The sequence below is a fragment of the Pseudogymnoascus destructans genome (assembly GCF_001641265.1).
Source record: "Pseudogymnoascus destructans isolate 20631-21 unplaced genomic scaffold scaffold_4, whole genome shotgun sequence".
Classification (NCBI taxonomy): domain Eukaryota; kingdom Fungi; phylum Ascomycota; class Leotiomycetes; order Thelebolales; family Thelebolaceae; genus Pseudogymnoascus; species Pseudogymnoascus destructans.
In genome coordinates, this window is record NW_020167523.1 from 1,561,889 (window position 1) to 1,576,266 (window position 14,378).

Consider the following 14,378-nt stretch of genomic DNA (forward strand, 5'->3'; position numbering starts at 1 on the left):
TTCGGTTTCGCTGGTTATGGCCCGCCCCAAGACAGAGCTACTCGTAGTTGGGTGACAAACTACTGTATGGTGCAGATATTAGCGCCAGGTACCAGCTGGTGGGACAACACTGGGACAACACCGGAACAGGGGAACAGGGGGGCTTTCAGCGTCTGCCTTGTCGAAGTGAAGTTGGTCGAAGTTGCCCAATATGTCCTGATTGCCACTCGTTACTGCCCAATAGCGACTGGCCCCTTCCTTCCGCTGTCCCCGACGCCCTTTCCTTGGAGTTATTTGATCCAATTAACCTCCATTATTGCCATTATGCCAATTAATGATAGGAGTCGTTTCTCATCTTATTTCTGGGGACACGGCAACACATGCACAGGGTCCGTCGTCCTTACCCCCCCCTGGTACTTGTACTTACTGGACAGGTCCAGGCGGGACCAAGTGGGCTCCCCATCTGAACTGTGCGAACTGTGGGAACAACACAGAGTGCAAATGGATCGAAACAGCCCCATCAGGGACCGTGACTGGCTAGTTGTCACAGAGAGACAGGTCAGAGCTTTCATCTCCGTTTTTTATCGAATCGCCACTTCCCATCTCCATCCCGTCTCCCTCCCGTCCCCATATTCTGTCGTTTCTTCCCCATCTGCACTTCTGTCTCAATCCATCATCACACTCGTTATTATATCATCACCACCTCGCTGTCGCTCTTCGTACGAAATCAAGAGGAGAAATTTCGCTCAAGCAAGCCCGAAGAAAAGCTACTACTAAAACCGATCGGCGGGCAAGACTAAATCGACGCCATCCCACGAGCTGTTGGCCGTGATCCTCGCCCTAGCACTTGGCGATAGCACCAACACCGCGCGACGATGAGATTCTTGGAGCAGAAGGCTGCCGTCGGCGCCGCTATTGTATTGCTGGCAGCTGTGTCTGAAGCAAGGCACTCGCACAACAGACCAGTGCAATTGGAGAATCTCGAGAGGAGGCATGGACATGGACACAGCCACAAGAATGCTCACTCTTCGAGAGTAGAGCACGAGGACCAGCCGGCTTTGGATAAGCGTGATATTTGCTCGTTCCCATTGACTGCGGGTCTGGTCGCTGTTACTCCAGGCCGTACAAATGCTGGGTGGGCGATGAGCCCCGACCAGCCTTGCACTGCGGGCAAGTTCTGCCCCTATGCATGCCCACCTGGACAACTCATGGGTCAATGGGACGCCGACGCAACTACATACTCATATCCAGCATCGATGGTAGGTTCAGGAACCCCTAAGCCTGCATCCTAGTCAAACTAACGGTCGTAGAATGGTGGCCTTAAATGCGACAGCGGTGGTAAAATCAAGAAGCCATTCCCAAACAAGCCCTATTGCTACCAGGGAACCGGTTCCGTCTTCGCCCACAACGAGTGCAGCCACTCCGTCGCGTACTGCCAGACTGTGCTCCCCGGAAACGAGGCCATGCTCATCCCTACTAATGTGGGCAGTGATCAAACTATAGAAATCGCAGTTCCTGACACAGAGTACTGGGCATCGACGGCGGCACACTACTACATCAACCCACCTGGAGTTTCTACGGCGGAGGCATGTGTTTGGGGCGATGGATCCAAGCCGATTGGTAACTGGAGTCCGTATGTTGCCGGCGCCAATACCGATGGCAGCGGACATACATTCGTCAAGATCGCCTGGAATCCTATCTATACCGGCGAATCGAGTTTCTCGAACGAGCTCCCCAAGTTCGGTGTCAAGATTACTTGTGATGGCGGTGGCTGCAACGGCCTGCCTTGCTCTATCGACCCCGCCGTAGTCAAAGTCAACGGTGTGACGAGCGGCAATTCGGCAACCGGTGCCGGAGGTGGCAACTTCTGCGTTGTCACTGTGCCAAAGGGTTCAAAGGCAAAGATTGAGACGTTCGACGTAGGCGGATCATTCGGTGGAGGTGGTGGCGGAGGCGGTAAGGGAACAACTGAGCCATCTTCCTCCCACGATCCCACTCCAACCCCGACACCAACGCCCACCCCAACACCTACTCCAACACCAACCCCCACACCCAGCCCCAGCAGCTCTTCGGCTGAAAGCTCCTCCTCCTCAAGCGAGTCCAGCAAGTCCAGCGAATCCAGCACTAGGGAGTCCAGCACTAGCGAGTCCAGCAGCAGCAGCGAAGAGAGCAGCAGTGACGATACCACATCCGCCACTGTCCACCCCACCGTCCTGCCACAGATGCTATTTGAGAATGATACCGCCCTCTACAACAACGCGGCGCCCACCGGAGTGGCCTCCGCCGTACAGCAAGGCGACTCCAATGCCTCTAAAGGCGCGGCTCCTTCGACTAGCAGCCCTAGCGTCGCCAACTCCATCTCCCTGCAATCGAGCTTCGTCGCTCTCGCAGCGGCCTTCGCGGCGTGCAGCATGTTACTATAAGCCAGACATCATTATCGCCATGCATATTTACGGATAAGGTCTACGGACCACCTCGCCATACTACTTCGCTGTATATACGATATTTAACTATTTTGCTTCACACATACCCGGGTTCGCAACAGCGAAACGCCTATTTTCACGATAGTTTATGGGATATTTAGGATGAATTTTTATTTTTTGAACGTCTTATACCCCCCTTGATCATAATTCGGCCGGCAGGGATCGGAGAGAAAACCGGATTTTTTACATTCGCAATTACGACTGGCCGCCTCAAGAGTTTTGGAGGCGTGCTGAGTTTTTTTTATTTTATTCAGCTCACTTGAGCGTATTCTTATATTCTAAAATTTGGAGCTTTCAGGCTTTAGATATTTGGGAGGGAGCGAGGGGGAAGCACAAAATATGAAAAGATGAGATATTACGAGATTGGTGTGGTGTGGAAGTTATGAGGGATGTGCATGCGCATCTTTTATAAGTTATCTATGCTATATATATAATCTACCTACAGTGCCTCGAAGGGGGGATGGGGATATTTAGGATAGAGAAATATAAATTTATTTATGTGATTCTGTTTGGTGTGTTGGTATTGTTGGGGATACCTAATCAAGTAGATCGATAGTCAAAGTCGTCGTCAATTAAGGCGACCGCCTCAATTAAGGCGACCGCCTTAATTGACGACGACTTGACTATCGATCTACAACCGATTTTCTGACCAGCTTTCGGCCTGAGGCACCTAAGGCATCATATCAGGTATCATCTTCTCTGAGTGAGGTTGGCTGCATAACCAACCTCCTGAGGCGGAAATAGAGAAGTTCAAAAGTGCGTAGATTAAGAAGACGAAGCTCAAGATATTTAAGAATTGGGTGGTGATATATCCAAACCCTCGATGCGCACAATATGGCGCAGAATTGCGCAAATTATTCAAAAATGCGCAGAAAGAGTGGGAAGTTACTGTTCTAGAATCACGTGCTCTCGCGTCCCTAGCGTCGCGTATACGGCGCGGACTCGAGTTTGCCCGATAAGACGACCGACCCAAAGACCCTTGATAACCGCCAGCCTTGTCATGCACTCTTCGCCCCCTCTCCGACTTCATAAGACCACTTCCCACCCTCCCACATCCATCTTCCATATCCCACGCCCAACCACGACACCCCGAACATGCAAGCACAATCAGCATAGAGCATGGCCCTCCGCACCCCCCCAACAGACCCCGATAGCGACTACGGCTCTGATTTCTCCCCCGAAGACCTAGAGGTTCTCGATCGTCTCGCCGTCCAGACCCCATCTACGGTGGTCAGCCTCCCTTCTCCGCTAACTCCATTCCTTTTCTCCTGCGAGAACAGCCCATCCGCTCGCCGCGATGCCCATCCCGCAGGCTCACGCTATGTGGCTAGGATGCCGATCGCGTATGAGACTCAACCCCCCCCGGCCCCGCCAGTCCGTAGCAGCGCACACCCAGGCAGCCCAAACGGTGCCATCTACCCGGATCGTGAGTCCCCCCTCTCCTCTCCCCCTTCCCGCACGTCAATCTGACACCTGCTAAGCGGCTAGTCTCCGCCACGCTCTCCTCGCTCAACGAACCCATCACCGCACCTGAAGCACCCCCACCCCCACCCGAAGCCCCAGTCCGCGACCCTCGCAGCCCCCTTCAACGCTACCGCCCCGCCCCCCGCACAGCCCTCTCCGTCACCGACCTCGTCTCCCCCGCCTGGTGCGAGCTTCAATACTCCATGACCCTCGCGATGCACGGGCGCAAGCCGCGCACCGAGGCTATGAAGCGCGGGAGCGAGGTGCACGCTGCGCTCGAGGAGGAGGTGTATACTTCTGTCCAGATCGAGGTTGCGACTAAGGAGGATGCGTGGGGGTTGAGGGTGTGGAATGTTATTCAGGGCCTGAGAACGCTGAGGGAGACGGGGATGACGAGGGAGCTTGAGGTGTGGGGTGTTGTGGATGGGGAGGTGGTGGGGGGGGTTATTGATGAGGTTGGGTTTATGTGTCCGGATGTTGAGAAGGAGGAGGAGGCTGTCCATGTTTTTGCGGTGGCTCGCGGTGAAGCACCGCCGCAGCCTAGGACGACACTCCCTACTGACCAGCGCGCGCTGGACGAGTACCTACACCCCGCCCCTCCTCAACCGACGAAGCGGAAATTGTACATCACAGATGTCAAAACCCGCTCCGTCGCTTCCTTACCCCGCGGTGCGTCGTTTCGGCCAACGCAGCTCCAACTAATGCTCTACCACACCCTCCTCTCCTCCCTCGCCGCGGGCGACACCCCCTTTTCCGCCCTCGCGGCGCGATATGAGCTTGACACGCACGCGCCGTTTAGTCCTGGGTTCGTGGCGCAGGTATCCGCGCTCGCGGATGAGGTGTTCTACGACGCCCCCTCAAGCGCGGAAGAAGTCGCCAGCGCGCCGGATCCAGCTGGGTCGGAACTGGCGCGCAATAATACCCTAGAGAAGCTATGGGGCGTTATGATGAAGTTATTCACCGAGGTAGTAGGCGAGGGCGGGTTAGGACGCGTGCTCCGCGCGGAATATCGTAGTTGTGGGACGGGAGGGGTGATTGGAGAGCATGTGTTCGCAATGGATGAGGCTGTTTTGGGAGAGTATGTGGGGCATGGGATGGGCTGGTGGAGGGGGGAGAGGGCGCCGGAGGGGGTTGCGATAAAGGAGGCTTTTAAGTGTCGGAGTTGTGAGTTTGCAGAGGGGTGTGAGTGGCGGCTTATGCAGGTGGAGGAGGCGAGGCGGAGGGCCAGGGGGGGGTGGAGGGGGTAGAGGGGCGTGGTGTGTGGTGTGTTGTTGCTTTGTTGGTAGGGGTTGGGCGTTGGGGCTTGGGGGTTGGTTTTTGGGTGAGTGGACGGGGTGGTATAGAACATACGAAACGGTGGAGGGGGGAGGTGTTTCTACTTCCCTCAACTTTGGTCTATAGATTTACAAGACATAGAAATGGAATTTCTCAAAACGCTGCCTGCGTCTCCACAGACCTGCAACGGTCACCCGCGGCGCCAAAAATATAAGCTGGAGCTTGTCGGTGTGCCCGCGATCATCCCAGCGTCGGAGACAACTCCGCGCCCCTTTTTACGACAAGGGTTGGCCTCAGATTCTGGCGACATCAAGCTCAACCGTTGAGGCTTCATCCAGCTTCGGTTCTACCCGCGGTCGGTAGTGGAGCCGACAGTGCAGATCCCAGGGGGCTGAGAGCTCGGGTGAGAGCTCCCCTGGCATATAATCGTGGTGGTAAGCTATATGCGTTCGCGAGCAGAACGTAGGTGACCTGACCATGGGGTGTAGCCTCGGCTGACCCAAAGTGGGGGGCTCAGCCGACCCCTGCCAAGGCTGTATTACAGTTGAACCTGGATATAAAGATGCCCTCGGGGACCGGGCGTGGCATCCTTATAGCGAGGATATCCTTATGTGGAGGTTCACGGAAATCTGAGGAATATATGTAAAAAAAAAAAAAATTTGTATGCTACTTTGACACCCAGCCATCTTGTAAAAGTTGGGTACTCTTCGCGACTTTCTCTTGCGAGATATCCTTGCCAATCTGTTCTAATGCCTTTATTACTGAAATCCGACCTCCATCTTCAGCGAGGGAAGCAAATAATTGAAGGGTATTCGCTTGCTTCCGCAAGTGATGGTCGGATGTCTTCCTCTTCCCCTTCCTCGTCCCTGTCTGCAATCCCATCCTCCTCTGTAATAGTGTATCTCTGTACTACAGCTTCGAAAATATCTTCATCTCTGTCAACTATCTCTTCGCCTATAGGGTTGAGAAAATCTGCAATTGGCATGATATCTCCTGGTAGCCTCGCAATTTCCATTCCCAGTTCCTCGACCTCACTAGTATTATCTTGACGCATATCTATATTTTCTGGTTTTTTTATAAGAGTCGATCGCCACCAACACTTCTGGATTTTTGGTGCTTTAAGTGCTTCCCACGTAAGTCGACTCCACTATATCGCCTTTAGAATATTAACTGTTTTATTAGGGTTCTTATTGGCCTCGAGCTAGTGTAACATGTAATTAATCCATTGTTTTCGATACCTAAGTTTGAAGCTTGCAATTATCCTTTAATCGAGAGGTTGCCAATGAGATGTCATATTTAGTAGAAGCCAAGCAATTCGAACATTCGACAAACCTTGTAATCCACCAACAAGTTCAACTCCGACTTCATGTCTACAGAAGTTATCAAGTAATAACAGTATCTTGCGATGCTTCATTTTCTCATTTAACCAGTCTAGGTATTCTTTCATAATTAGCCCTGTCATCCATTTTGTCTCATTGTATCGATATTGAATCTGCATGTGCTTAACATCAATATTTTTAAAACATTGAGGATTCTTCGACTTTCCCACAACCCATATATCTAGCTTCTTAGTTCTAGTCGAATTTGTCGTAAATGTGAGAGTAATCTGATCTTTGGATTTCTCTCCCCTACTCAAAGCTTTAGTGGCTAGCATTTGGGTTGGTGTCATCTTCCAAAAGAGCCTAGTTTCATCCATGTTGAAAATATCTTTATCTGCATATGTTGCGCATAGTTGTCAGAGATCTTCCATTTGCATGATATTTGTAGGATTATGGATGTCCGCTGCAGCTGCTTCTCCATGTCAAACATATTCCTTAATCTTAAATCTCTTCTTGAATCCATCTAACTGTAAGGAAGGCCATCACGTGCCACCACGTGAGGTCCCTTTCATTAGGGACCCATAGGGCTCAGTAAAGTAGGGCACAAGGTGCATAGATAAAAGGGGTTGGAGGCCTCGGAAGAAGGCCTCCAGTCAATAGTCGCTGTACTTACGTAGACCTATTGTCCTCACGAATACGATACCCCTTTCCTGCCTCTTGACCTGGTTCCCTGGACTCCTGTGAGACCTTGGGCTTACGCGTTACACTAACCAGCCATTCGACCATTTTGGTTCATTCCTATGAATAGTATATTGTGGCAGACGGTCCCAAAGTTTGTGTGCCTTAGTTTTTAGAATGTCACCAGTAATGATCGCATTGAATGCATTGTTGCCAGTCGAAGAGAGCTATCTAGAGTTCAGGATATTTGCCATTACTTTTTCTCTTTGTGCCAAGTTCAGTCTTCTTCCGTGTATCTGAGTCAAGATATTGGTACTTTGTGGAAAGAATTGAGGATATTTGGCCTTGGCTAAGTTGGCAACCTTGAGCTTGAGCAGCATACCAGGCTATAAGTTTAGGCTGAGTGCACGGGTGGCTGACATATCTGTGTTAAATATATTGTCGCTGAACATTGGTGAGTGCGTGCCTTTTTTTTTGGTTGCTAGGCCTCCATGGTGGAGTTGGTGAATATGGGTTATAAGGATTGTTTGATATAAAAATAATTTTGGGACTACGGATTTAAGGATCATCTTTATATAGAAATAATCCTTATTTTACAGCTACAAAACTACAGGACCAGACTACCCATACTTATACCGAGGATATACTTATATCGAGGGATCTGTAAGAGAATCCCATAGAACCATCTCTTGGGTTCCTAGCCTATAGGAAGTGAAAAGGAGGTCCAAGGTCAGAGTACCTATAGATAAATTATGTCATAACTTAACCAATCTTGTGGGTAACTAAGGAGCGATGACGTGTAATGAATCATAGAGGGTTGTAGAAGCTTCTAGAGCTATCGTTCATGTTCCTAGCCTCTAGTTGGTAGAGATATGCCATGTGGTAGTATTGGCCCACCCCCTTAAGGAGGAGATTTTCTTAATAACTTGTTCAATGAGTGTCCAAATGATATGCCGTGATGTATGTAGCATAAACAGATGTAGTAGAAGAGTTTGCAGCAATCGTTGAGTAGTATTGCTCTTGTTGTTGGGATCCTTATATCCAGGTTCAACTGTATTACTATTGATAGTAATCTTCATTTTAAGGATGAAAGATATCAAGAAGAATGCCTTGTAGAAAAAGAAAGAAGAGGTAAGATTTTATAATGCATTATAGATATATTATTAATACATTACTAATGGACTTACCAAGCCATCTTTCTTACGTAGAGCAAAGGAGCAGCATGTTATGGCTATTAGCAGAGCTATTAGCTGAGTAGGTCACAAGATAGGACCCTACGACACCCTGTAGGATGGAACTGTAAGAACTGTTAGAATGTCATACTGACATTCGTTGCACTCAGTTTGCTATCAAACTCAAGAGCAAACTTAGAAATCTCCTCCTCAAACCTACAAGTCACCATACATATCTTGGCTTATCACACCAACAACAAGAGCAATACTACTCAAAGATTGTGGCAAACTCTTCTACTACATCTGTTTATGCGACATACATCACGGCATATCATTTGGACACTCATTGAACAAGTTATTAAGAAAATCTCCTCCTTAAGGGGGTGGGCCAATACTACCACATGGCATATCTCTACCAACTAGAGGCCTAGGAACATGAACGATAGCTCTAGAAGCTTCTACAACACTCTATGATTCATTACACATTATTGCTCCTTAGTTACTCACAAGATTGGTTATGTTATGATATAATTTGTCTATAGGTACTCTGACCTTGGACCTCCTTTTCACTTCCTATAGGCTAGGAACCCAAGAGATGGTTCTATGGGATTCTCTTACATTCGCTACATGATTAGCAAGCTAGTTGTGGGTCGCACTTGATTTCTAATACATTTACCAAGCCTGGTTAGTCATGGAAAGTCATGGAAAATGAGAGAACTACACTCCTTTGGCATAAATAGGATTGCCCTTTCCTTAAGAAAGGGCAAGCAGACAATACAGTAAATTGACTATCACATACTTCCATGTCTTTTCCAAGCTTCCAAGCATTGGTCTTGTTACTCCTTGTTTCTGAAAAGTCAGTGAGGTGCTAACCTCTGACTTATCCCTGAGTTCTCAGAGTCAACATTTATACAACTTGTCTAAATCACTCCACTACATCATACACTTGATTGCTGCGTTGTGGAATAGTCTAAGCTACAACCCTTTGGCTCTGTTTCCTAAGACAGTGTGTTGTCTTAGTAAAATCATCCCTTCCCCTGGTGTCATACTGACATTCGTTGCACTCAGTTTGCTATCAAACTCAAGAGCAAACTTGGAAATCTCCTCCTCAAACCTACAAGTCACTATACATATTTTGGCTTATCACACCAACAACAAGAACAATACTACTCAACGATTGCTACAACCATCTATGATTCATTACACGTCATCGCTCCTTAGTTACTGGGCCGATATTACCACATAGCATATCTCTACAACCCTCTATGATTCATTACATGACATCACTCATACTACCACATGACATATCTCTACCAACTAGAGGCCTAGGAGCATGAACGATAGCTCTAAAAGCCCCTACGAACCTCTATGATTCATTACATGTCATCGCTCTTTAGTTACCCACAAGATTGGTTAAGTTATGACATAATTTGTCTATGACATAATTTGTCTATGACATAATTTGTCTATGACATAATTTGTCTATGACATAATTTGTCTATAGGGGTACTCTGACCTTGGACCTCCTTTTACTTCCTATAGGCTACGAACCTAAGAGATGGTTCTATGGGATTCTCTTACGTCAACTACAGTTACCAAGCCTGGTAAGTCATGGAAAATGAGAGAACTACACTCCTTTAGCATAAATAGGATTGCCCTTTCCTTAAGAAAGGGCAAGCAGACAATACAGTAAATCGACTATCACATACTTCCACGTCTTTTCCAAGCTTCCAAGCATTCATCTTGTTACTCCTTGTTTCTGAAAAGTCAGTGAGGTGTTAACCTCTGACTTACCCCTGAGTTCCCAGACTCAACATTTGTTGCAACTTGTCTGAACCACTTCACTACATCACACACCTGATTGCTGCGTTGTGGAATAGTCTAAGCTACGACCCTTTGGTTCTGTTTTCTAAGACAGTGTGTTGTCTTAGTAAATTCATCCCTTCCTTGGGTGGCTAGATTCTCACATCTGGTGCACCCACCATTACACCAATATCCACTAGTTTCTGCAACTATCCATTAGCCCCGTCACATGGCAGCCTACCCCGCTTCCCACTGTGACTCACACGTCACGTTACTAGGCCCTGGGCCTGTAACCATGACATCATGTTACTATAGCCGTAACACAACATTATACCCCTTTGTTTGCCTGCTCATTCCTCTCACTTAACCCAGCCACTTGATGTCGGGTGCTTTAGTGTATTAAAACGGTCGTACGGTCTTCAAATTGAGCACTTTATTAAGGCTCATATTAATCATATCAGCAAGGTTGAGTTCTTCATTGCGTTCAAGGCGGCGTATGAACAGTCACTTTTAGTCCAAAATGGCCAAGCTGGATTCCAGGGAGCTGGTTTAATACCGTACGATCCTTAAGTAGTTATATCTAAGCTTGATGTTAACTTACAAGCGGTTACACCTCCTCGGCTCCCCTCGGTAGACAAGGACCCTTGGGTCTCTCAGACGCCTCACAACCCGACCGAAGCTCTTTCACAAACAACCTTAGTTAAAGGTCGTATTGCACGTCACCAAGGAAGACAGTTGCTTCATTAGCAAAGGGGACAGAGCTTTCAGGTTATGTTACTACTTAAAGTATTAATTTAGCTATAAATTCCTCTTCTAGATCCTCTTTTTCTTCCTTTATAAAATCCCAACTCTTTAAACAAGCTATTACTTAAAAATATCTTTAGAAAGCCTATTTCTAATCTTTAAAATAATAAGGCTATCTATGTTACGATTACAGCTCACAGCTTGTTATGGTTATTATGGTTGTTATAGGTATATAGGGGATTACAGGTGCAGCTTAGTCACCAAGGCTACAACCGCTAAGCAGACAACTGTATATTACGAGTAATAGCCTCACCTTCCTTTGTTCTTCTTCTTCTTCTCTCTTTAAATTCAATCTAGCTTACTTTACCCGGACTGGCACCATGACCTCCGTGACCATCGTAACAAATAGTAGGTGGGTAAAGGCAGAACCTTTCGTCTACCACCTTGGTAACTTTGATGACGGTGGTTTTAGAACCATGGTTAAAAGAGCCAGGGTTAGAAAATCAATTATAATCATGATTATTAGGTCGTAATCATAATCATGATTATTTACAAAGTGCATAATGTACTTAATAAGTAAGTGGATCGTTTATGTTAACAGATCACGACCCTACTAATTCAGTAATTCTCAACATAATTACATAACAACAAAATAAAATATCTATTATTAAACTATCCTAATTCGAACTATCCTTAAGTGGGCACATATGAGCTGTATGTATAAGTGATTTACATAAGCTACATTTGTTTACCGCACATGTTTGTGGTCTTGTAACCTAGTCTATAACTTGCCCTATAAGATGTAAATCTATATCTCTAGACTAATCTACACCCCACTAAACAGTTAAAACACCCCCTGTGGCTATATATGACCTTCGTATATGTAAGGACACAGGGCACCCAGCTCACAGTAATAGCATATGAGAGTGCGAGTTGGAGGCTAAACGGATGCTATCCTATAGGTCTACTACGAAGGATACAAAAAAGATGAAGAGAGGAACCCCCGTTGGGTCAATCTCCTTAAGTACCCGAAACGGGTCTGACTCGGCTAACCTGCCTTCACTCTCACCACATGACCATAACTTGTCCGACTCAGATACCTTCCGTCACTGAGGGAGAGGGACCCCGTTGGGTCAATCCCCTTAAGTACCCGAAACGGGTCCGACTCAGCTAACCTGCCTTAACTCTTATCATGTGACCATAACCTGCCTGACTCAGTGTAATGGTGGGTGCACCAGATGTGAGAATCTAGCCACCCAAGGAAGGGATGAATTTACTAAGACAACACACTGTCTTAGAAAACAGAGCCAAAGGGTCGTAGCTTAGACTATTCCACAACGCAGCAATCAGGTGTGTGATGTAGTGAAGTGGTTCAGACAAGTTGCAACAAATGTTGAGTCTGGGAACTCAGGGGTAAGTCAGAGGTTAACACCTCACTGACTTTTCAGAAACAAGGAGTAACAAGATAAATGCTTGGAAGCTTGGAAAAGACGTGGAAGTATGTGATAGTCGATTTACTGTATTGTCTGCTTGCCCTTTCTTAAGGAAAGGGCAATCCTATTTATGCTAAAGGAGTGTAGTTCTCTCATTTTCCATGACTTACCAGGCTTGGTAACTGTAGTTGACGTAAGAGAATCCCATAGAACCATCTCTTAGGTTCGTAGCCTATAGGAAGTAAAAGGAGGTCCAAGGTCAGAGTACCCCTATAGACAAATTATGTCATAGACAAATTATGTCATAGACAAATTATGTCATAGACAAATTATGTCATAACTTAACCAATCTTGTGGGTAACTAAAGAGCGATGACATGTAATGAATCATAGAGGTTCGTAGGGGCTTTTAGAGCTATCGTTCATGCTCCTAGGCCTCTAGTTGGTAGAGATATGTCATGTGGTAGTATGAGTGATGTCATGTAATGAATCATAGAGGGTTGTAGAGATATGCTATGTGGTAATATCGGCCCAGTAACTAAGGAGCGATGACGTGTAATGAATCATAGATGGTTGTAGCAATCGTTGAGTAGTATTGTTCTTGTTGTTGGTGTGATAAGCCAAAATATGTATAGTGACTTGTAGGTTTGAGGAGGAGATTTCCAAGTTTGCTCTTGAGTTTGATAGCAAACTGAGTGCAACGAATGTCAGTATGACAATTGGATAGTTGAGCTATCCACGAACTATCCTGAATATCTAGCTATCCGCCAACTATCCAGATTACCCATGAGGCACGACGCCACTATATAAGTAGATAGTATTTCCTTATATAGGAGCTTCGTGCTCAACTCAATATAGTATTCTTTACAATACTGTAACATGTTACTTGGAAAGCCTTTGTGTCTAATCCCCTGCCTCCTCTGTCAAGTCAACCTTACGCAAGAAACCTCTGTGTCTTCTATCGTTTAGAAGTCAGCGTTACATGTTGTTGGACTTGCAATATGCTTGAAATGCAGCTGAATCATGACTCTCGTGTCCATCAAGAACCAACATTCGATAAGGGCCCTTTGCCGTACGAGCAGTATGCTTGTCAAAGTGCTTTAACCACTGAAAACCCATCTCATTGTCAGTCCATCCATTGCTTGTTGGTTTGATAGCCCAGTCGTGTGGTAAGCCACTTTCAGTATACCAATTTGCAAGGTGATTAACCCCTTGTACGACCAGAAATGGAGGCACACTTCTACCCTCACCATTGATGCACACGATTGCTGTAGCCCATTCACGATTGCCAGGCTGAACTGCCTTGCCTCGGCCACATTGATCGGAGCGCGTAACTACCATTCCAGGACAGATCACGCCCATCATAAACCCTGTCTCGTCGAAGTTGTAGAAATCGCAATCCAACACCCCATATTTAGCTCTCATGTTTCGTACGAGCTCAAACCACCCTCCAATAAGCACAGAATCTTCGCATAAGGCCTTTTGGAAGTCATAAACACGATTAAAACGTGTCTTTAGTTCTGGGTGTCGTCGTACAAATCGATGCGCCCAGAGCTTCCCAACGCGCTTTCCCTGACGCGTTTCGAGGAGATAGTTGGCCATATCTTCAACACCAGCCAACCGGGGTGCAAATCCTCTTGAATCTAAGTCAATTATATGTTGACTAATTACTTCCTCTTCAAGTTCAGTCAATTTTTGGACAGCTGGTCGTCGCTCACGAATATCCGTACGACTGTTCATTCTACCAGTAAGTGTAGAATAAGGTACGTTATAGATCATTGCTGCACGAAGACAAGTAAGCTTTTTAGTGGTACAATAGCCTCGGTAGCTAAGATGATTCTAGCTTCTTGGGTATGAACCGCATAATACGTGTAAGGCGGCCCATCATGTGAGGCCGCCCTGAACTCAGGGGCTGCCTGGCAGTGGAGCCACTAGGGCTCGGTAAACTAGGGCATGTAGGAACGTAGGATATAAGGAGCTGGAAGCCTCAGAAGGAGGCCTCCAGCCGATAGTCGCTGTACATACGTAG

General features: G+C 47.0%; 2 protein-coding genes across 2 annotated transcripts; both read left to right on the plus strand.

The window, feature by feature from the left end:
• The first annotated feature begins 581 nt into the window (after nt 1-581).
• Nucleotides 582-2,945, plus strand: VC83_02200 (uncharacterized protein). The gene is made up of 2 exons (XM_024465868.1): nt 582-1,238; nt 1,290-2,945. The coding sequence occupies exons 1-2, from the start codon at nt 855-857 to the stop codon at nt 2,400-2,402; spliced, it is 1,497 nt and encodes a 498-aa protein (XP_024326588.1). The 5' UTR covers nt 582-854; the 3' UTR covers nt 2,403-2,945.
• Nucleotides 2,946-3,413: 468 nt separating this feature from the next.
• On the plus strand, nt 3,414-5,173 carry VC83_02201 (uncharacterized protein; the record flags this gene model as incomplete). Its single annotated transcript, XM_024465869.1, has 2 exons — nt 3,414-3,888; nt 3,951-5,173. The coding sequence occupies exons 1-2, from the start codon at nt 3,582-3,584 to the stop codon at nt 5,171-5,173; spliced, it is 1,530 nt and encodes a 509-aa protein (XP_024326587.1). The 5' UTR covers nt 3,414-3,581.
• Nucleotides 5,174-14,378: the final 9,205 nt, after the last annotated feature.

Excerpts from the sequence above, each read along its gene's own strand:
- VC83_02200 (XM_024465868.1), top strand. The coding sequence starts at position 855 with ATGAGATTCTTGGAGCAGAAGGCTGCCGTCGGCGCCGCTATTGTATTG. Across the intron at positions 1,239-1,289 it reads ACTCATATCCAGCATCGATG|AATGGTGGCCTTAAATGCGA; the intron begins GTAGGTTCAGGA and ends TAACGGTCGTAG.